This window comes from Patagioenas fasciata, chromosome 5, assembly GCF_037038585.1.
Source record: "Patagioenas fasciata isolate bPatFas1 chromosome 5, bPatFas1.hap1, whole genome shotgun sequence".
Lineage (NCBI taxonomy): Eukaryota > Metazoa > Chordata > Aves > Columbiformes > Columbidae > Patagioenas > Patagioenas fasciata.
The window spans coordinates 10724538-10731945 of NC_092524.1; the positions used below are offsets into that span (position 1 = coordinate 10724538).

Genomic DNA, 7408 nt, shown 5'->3' on the forward strand with positions numbered 1-7408 from the left:
TGTACAGAGCATATTTAAGAAGTCTCTGGTAAAGATTCTCATTTGCCTATCCAGCTGTAAATAGTGATCTAAATGGCTGACAGACAATACCTTTTAAATATACAATACTGCTGTGTACAATATTTCATACACACAATAGCAGTTAAATGCACCTTATTTTCACAGTAGTCATATCAAATACATGAGGAACCAAGTGCCTTTGAAGAACAGCAAAAACTAACAATATACTTCACTAAGAAATACTTCAAATAGTTAACATTAATTTTTGAAATATTTGAACCACAAATAGTACGTGATCCAGTTTCCTTCACTTACAGAGCACCAATTTGTGTACTGCTTTAGATCTGAGAAGGCATTAATCAATTACCTATATATACCTATGTCCTTTATACAGTTATAAAGTACAAACTGTAAATTCAATCACATCATTTAGTATTTCCAACATGAATTACTGTATGGGATAAATTATTCACTTTTTTTTATGAACACTTTCTCACTGCAGCAACATCCATACCAAAGTGACCACATAGAAAATAAAATTACTTGTAAAAATAGAGTACTTTTTTAGGACTAAATTTGGTGTACTAACCATCACTGAAAATTTACTCCGGCGTTTTGGGAAAATGAATGAGAAGATCACGCATTCTGTTTTGAGAGGACATTATCTATGTTACATACAGCTCAGCATAATTCTTTGATTAAAATGTATCAACACAATAGTGACGATCACAGTTTCTGCCTCAATGGTAGAGGGAACACGTAAATATTTGAGGTCACTGATTGAGGTACAAATAGAAAATTACACACTAGTGAATGCAACGACCTATATAGAATATGTGATATGAGATTGGATATACTTATTAACCTTGTAAGACTTTTTTCCGAAATAGCCATGTTTAGCCAAGCTGGTAAGAGGTACATCTCTTCTTCTCTGTTAGGCAGGAAAACATGAGCTTTAATATGGTGTGCAAAAACTCTGTACAAGCGTATGCTTCATAGTAAGCTGTTAAAAAGAGCTACTGGTCCGATTTTCAGTAATGCTAACAACCTCCAGCGTTCATTTAATATCCCTTATTTTTACAAGTGATCAAACCCTGACTAAAGTTTCATGTCCAAGAGCTTTTAGTGCCTTATGAAGCGCTGGATCAGTCTAAAGCAACAGCCTCAGTTCCCTGTTTTTCCTTCCTGCATTGCTTTTTCTGGGAAATTTGGAAACCCAGGACAACTTGCGGCTCACAGAACCCATCACGCCCACCCTAAAGGACTGGAATGTCATGGATCACATCTAGAAGGTGTGCCAAGTACAAACGATGACTAAATTGACTGAGTCAAATAGGTATTTTGAATGATTTATTCAGCTTTAATGATGCCACATATCCACATTTGAGCCCTTCCTTTAAAACACCTAAACTATGTGAAATAGCATCTCTGTTCTTTTCCTGCACTTTTTTGTTCATATATCAAAACATAACCTTGGCAACCTGACTGCAGAGGAACACAGAAGAGAAAATTACTTGGTTTTTGCTGAAGAGAATTCTTACTGAAGAAAGTTAGAAAGTAAAGATAATGGTCATTTGCTATTAAATACAGCCAGAAATAAAAAAGCTTTTACACTGTGACCAGTAAAATGTCATCTGATTAAAAGGCCTGTCAGCACAAAGGATAAGTAACCATAAGGTGACATTTTTGGCAAGAAAACTCATTAGCTCTTCAGAAATTTTTGGCTAAGTATATGTTTAATGAAACTTCTTATGGCATCTTGTGCCATGAAGACATTAGAGAAACTTTATGACAGTCTTCAACTCAGGCTGGTTCTGCAAGGACCAACATTCCAGAGAAGACCCCTCTCACTTTATTGTCCTGCAGAATGAATACAGGAAGGAGCAGGTTTGGGAACTGCGCGGCCACCAGCACCCAATGAGGCAAAACACCACAGAACAGCACAGCAAAGACTTTACACAGCTTATTAGCACTAACCTAGAGTATGCAATATATACTTGGGACATGCTGAACTTTCTAAAAGCAAGTTGTTCTTTATGTGCTACATTGTGGCATGGGACTGCCTACCAAACACGCTTGGACCATCCTTGTACTGTAAGGGTTTGCAAGCACATCAAATGGTGTTCTTGGATGCCATATTATTGGACAAATTCTGCTTTCATGAAAGACTTGAAAGGAAACCTCTTAAGTACGGCAGCTATGCAGAAAGTACAATAAATCTAAATAGAGTCAAAAGCATTGCTTTGCACTGGGTGTTATGGCACATTGCAGTAGCTATTGGTCATAGAGGATGCGTGACTTGAGACAGCGCTGACATTAGAAGTACACTTAGGAAGCATTCCATCAGTTTTATGTGTGTCCAAGGCTACCAGCTGGAGTTGAGAGCATTTGTGCTTCTCACAGGAATTGCTTCAATTTGCATTGCAAAACCCATCAAGTTTTCAGTCAAACTTGTTAGTGCTGTCACATTCAGGCTATTTTTATAAAATAGTTGACCTGGATATTTATTTATCCTCCTGAGACTCCTACTGCCTTTGAGCTGCCTTCTCATCATCAATGATCTTAATCCTAATTCCATTCAGTGTGGCAGAATTCCTCTGTAACTTGTTTCAGCCTTTAGAGTTACATTTTATGTATCATGATTAAAGATGTTACCCTAGGCTATCAATTTAAATTGGACAAGTAGAGGTCTACGTAAGATAGGGAAAGGTAACCAGATAAGCAACTTGCCTTTCATTTAGCCTGTAGTGTTAAAATAAAGCATTTTGCTGAGGGAGTGATAAACATGACTGCCAGAATTTTAAACAAGTTTTACTAAATGGTTATAAAAAAAGAATTAACTGAAAGGACACCTTTGCATTTGGCTTTAGGGTTCCAAATGCTTATGATGATGACAGACTGCAGAAACCATTCAGGAATACTGTAATTTGCAGGCCAAGCCAGTTAAAGTGGCAAAATGGTAGTGTTAGTGTGACAATCCTCCTTTCACTTGCTTTCACTGGAGTTACTCAGTTCATGTGCTTTAATGACAGAGTAGCTCACTAGTTCAGGTTTTGCAACATATAGTAGGTGCACTGTCACCCCCCGAGATCACAGACCAACACCACTATACTGCAGGTTGCATTAGGCTTATGTAGCGGAAAACAATGAACACAGCTGTGTAGGCTAACAACAGATTTTAAGAAAGCACTATCCAAACCCTCGTGCCTGTACTTCAGGGCAACTCTATCATTTATATGCTGACTAAAAGGAACCAAAGCTGTGCACACTGCATCCTCGCTGAGGGATTAAGCCATGGTTCTGCACAGACCTCACCTCTCTTAGGAGCTAAGTTGTTCCAACAGGACTCGCTTGAGCCTTTATACTTCTCTTTTGTGGGAAAAAAAATCATCCTGCTAAAAGCATCCGTGTTCTCTGCCACACTCAATTCACACATATTAGCCACTACTTACCTTTAGTGTCTCTTTTATGTTCCATACAGCAGGCCCCAATGCACACAGCAGGGTGACTTTCAGTAGCCACTGCAGAGAGCTTTGCAGCACATCGAAAAGAGCTTCCCTGGCTTCTTATCTCCTGAGTCCCTTGTTTCTGTTAAACAGAGACCAGATTTCACATGAGGGCACATCAAAATGAGAAGGATTGGGGTGGGCTTTTTGTGTGTTTTTGTTTGGTTGGTTGCTTGTTTTGTTTTTCCTGAGGATAGTTTATGCTTTGTTTATGTAGCTGCCTATATTATTCTGCATAAATACATTTGACTGTAATACCTATGTGTGCTCTAGATGATTTAGTACAGAGGAAAAGTGTTGTCTCCACTGTGAACATCCTCCTTCCTCTACTCTGAAATCCTCAATGGCAACAGAAGGCATTTGGGCTCATTCAAGTGAAAGAAACCCTTGACCACTGAAAGAAAGTGGGAGTTGGGCAGAAAAACTGCAGCTCAGCAGAGCAGTGTTTAAGACTTTGTGCTGTGGCCCCTACCCAACAGAGCTCTAAGTCAGGTGAATAGGCCCCACACAGAGTCTTTGGGGAGAAAAAACAGACACCAAAGAATAACATTCAGGAAGAGCAGCCAACAAAGGAGCTGCTGGAACCAGCTGGACCTGAGCACCCTAGTTCATCCCTCTCTGTAAGCACAAAAACTGCTCCCAAGGTGGACACCACAGAGTTCATTTCACAGGGTCTGGGCACAGAGGAGAGGCAAGAGTTGTCCCTGGGAAACACTTGTGGTTTAGCTGTCATGCCTTTACAGAGAAGGGAGAAAATTAATTCTGTTTCTTTGCTTATGCTAATAAGTTAGAAATGACGGGAGAGGTCTAGAAGTACCATACCTAGAGTCATATCCCAGGTCCAAAATAATCAGGCAAGTAACGGAGCTGAACTAGAGTCTCCCATAACTGGTTAGTTTTCTGACAAGACAGAAAGTGGGACAGCTTCCTTCTCCTGCTTCCTTGGTGCAGGATCTGAGCTGGGGATCTTAGATACCAAAACTGAGACAAGGGCTAACTGATAAATGAGAGATACAGAACTAGTTAACTCAAATGACAGCAACACAAGCACATCCAGCATCAGGTGAAAGTCCAAAGTTGATCTTAATTTTGGGTTTAGGCAGAAACACTTGCGGTAAACTGTAATTCCCAATTCAAACATGGGGAGCTGACCTGGGTGCCATGCAACACTGACTGTGTGTAGACAAAAACCATAACCTGTAATTTTCATTAAGAATACAAACTGAACATTTTCATAAAAAACAAAACAAACCCCAAGACATACACATAACCTGACATGTTTCTTTTGGCAATTAGAAAATATCCTAATTCAAAGCTCATTGAATTCATTTGGGAAAACAAACACATACACACAAAAAATGCCAAACAAAACACCCAAAGAAACAACAAAACACCACCTCACCACAGTGAGCTTTAGAAAGCCAAAGCAACTTGGGGGATGCTGGGTTTAAGATAAGGGAACAAACAGCATATAATAAAGCTTTGACTAATTTCCTGTCCCAGTTTCTTCAATTTTCTTGTGTGTCAGGTTTTATTGCTTATAGATAGCTTAGAGTTTATGCTCTCACCAGACACCCAAATTTAACTACCATTATGGATATGAATGTCAATAATAGTTATAGAGCAGTGGGGAAATGCATTCACTCAGCATTTCATCACAGAGGTATATTAAAATGCCTACTGTATGCCCATCTGTCTAGTAAGGTAATCAGTGAAAATTGTATCTAGGCTCCACACAGGCCTACCAAGGAAGATTTATAGCAGCCTCATATTTTGAATTTTGTGGATTATTCTAAAAATGTTCTCACTCTTACCCAAAGCCATATTTCAAACTTGGAGCTTTCAAACCTAATTTTGCAGTTCATTAGCCAGTCCCACAAATGTTTTTAGAAGTCGCTTCTTGGAGAAGGTACTTACTATTACAGGTAGGAACGGAGGAGAGGAGACCCCACAGTCACCCAGTGAATGACTCAGAACCTGTACGGAATGGCACAAGCACCCCAAACAGCCTTCTCAGAAAGAGCAAACTCAGCATTTCTGTGGGATTTATGCCAATACCCTTGTGATTATAATAGAAATCTATCACAGTTATGACTGTATAACAGAGTCTTGAACAAAACTGATGAGGTGGAGTTTTATTGTATGGGGTTGGGTTGGTGGTGGGTTTTTTTGACAGCAACTATTTTTTCCCCATTGTACAAGTAAGTAATTTAAATGTGACTGCTCTTTCCATTCTCCAGCTGTACTAATCTGTACTGACTTACACTCTGTTCTTTGATTTGCACATAAAGCCAGTAATCCTCTACTGCACAAGTCCAAGATACTCTAGAGAAAGACAGACTTTCAGACTTACATGCAAATTACTCAGTATAGGTTGGAAGAATCTTCTCAGACACTAATGTGTACAAGTTAGTTATTATCTTTATTAGACAGGAGAGAGGGTGAAAGAACCAACTGAAATCAGAATTAAAGGAAAAAATATCACTTAAGTCACCTACATGGTGATTTAATTGTAATTGAGGTCTATAGTTAACTGTGTGTTAGCCCCAGCCATTTAAGATTTGCTGCAGTTCAACAGTGAAGACAGGGCTTTAATATGGCACTGTTAAGCTGAGACTGGAACAGACTTGATATTGAGGATTAGCAATGTAAGAAAGATTATAAAAGACAGTTCATTTCAGAATTCAAGGAATAAAGAATTTTTTGCATTTTATCCAACATACAGGACACCCATGGCCAAGGCACTTGTTGTCTTTTGCCTTTTTTTGGCATTTCAGAGGGGCAGCAGAGTCACTAAACTAGGAAACAGAAGCAAAGAGGAAAGCTTTTGGCTCATGGTTAAAAAGCACGGCCAGAAACACAACTCAGTTCTAGAAACCCCATTTGCTGAAATGGTAACTGGCAGTTGAGGCTGTTCTAAATTCCATCAGAAATGAAACCAGCTGGTGACACAGGGAACCTTCACTCCAAGTCCAACCCAGTGCTTAGTAACTGAAACGTTCTTCACAGTAGCAGTGGACTTCAGTAGATGGACATTGGAATGTTCTCAATCTATTTTATCACACAATACCAGTGCAATAAGTTCACATTGTTTAATCCAAACTTTTTTTTTTCTTATCTTTAAAGGGAGGTCCAATCCAGAACCGAAAATCCAAGCGTTGCCTGGAATTGCAGGAAAACAATGAAAATGAATTTGGATTTCAACTTGTCCTTCAGAAATGCACTGGACAGCGCTGGTCTATAACAAATGTCCTCAAAAGCTTGTCATCATAGCAGACTCAATTTTTTATCCGTTTCTTTTGCTACTGTGTAGCAAATATCGCATTGTTGCCTGCTGTACTGTATTCCTCTTGCTCCCCACCACCCACCCCCCCCCGTTCCTTCTCTTTTTGTCCCTTTGAGTTTATTTTGTGAGTGTGTGGAAATTGGGTTTGTGGGCTGAAAATAAGACGTTTTTATTTCACAATGATGTTTTCATGGCATTTATAGAGACGTTGAATGACAGGTGATGGGTAGGCTATCCTAAAATATTTTACAACTGTAAATAGGAAACAAACGGAGAATATTTATAACTCAAACTTTTATTGAATAAAAAAGTCCAAACACTATTACTGCCTAGCTGTCTCCATGGAAATCCATTTGGAAGTTAAGTGGTGGTTTCACTGTTTTCATTAACCAAGGCCTGATCTTGGCGAGTAGCTGCTGAGAATCAGTATTCTCCAGACTTGTGGTTGATCGTCCTACCTGCTCACAGCGGCTACAGCGAGGGAGGATTCCTCTCATTCCTCCCTCCAGGGAGACCTCTCTGCATCACTGTAGCCACTGCTGTGCAAATGTAGGGGTGGGACGTGTGGAGGTGTATAATAGAAACCCACACACTTTTCCTCACCAGTAGTACTAAA

General features: G+C 39.5%; 1 protein-coding gene across 5 annotated transcripts in view; it reads left to right on the forward strand.

The window, feature by feature from the left end:
- GALNT18 (polypeptide N-acetylgalactosaminyltransferase 18) overlaps positions 1 to 7114 on the forward strand; it is a 241250-nt gene extending 234136 nt beyond the window's left edge. For all 5 annotated transcript variants that reach the window (XM_071808895.1, XM_071808894.1, XM_065838798.2 and 2 more), the window contains one exon: positions 6633 to 7114. In XM_071808895.1, the coding sequence (XP_071664996.1) occupies positions 6633 to 6691 (59 nt within the window). In that variant the 3' untranslated portion in view covers positions 6692 to 7114. The remainder of the gene's footprint in view (positions 1 to 6632) is intronic.
- The last annotated feature ends 294 nt before the right edge of the window (positions 7115 to 7408 follow it).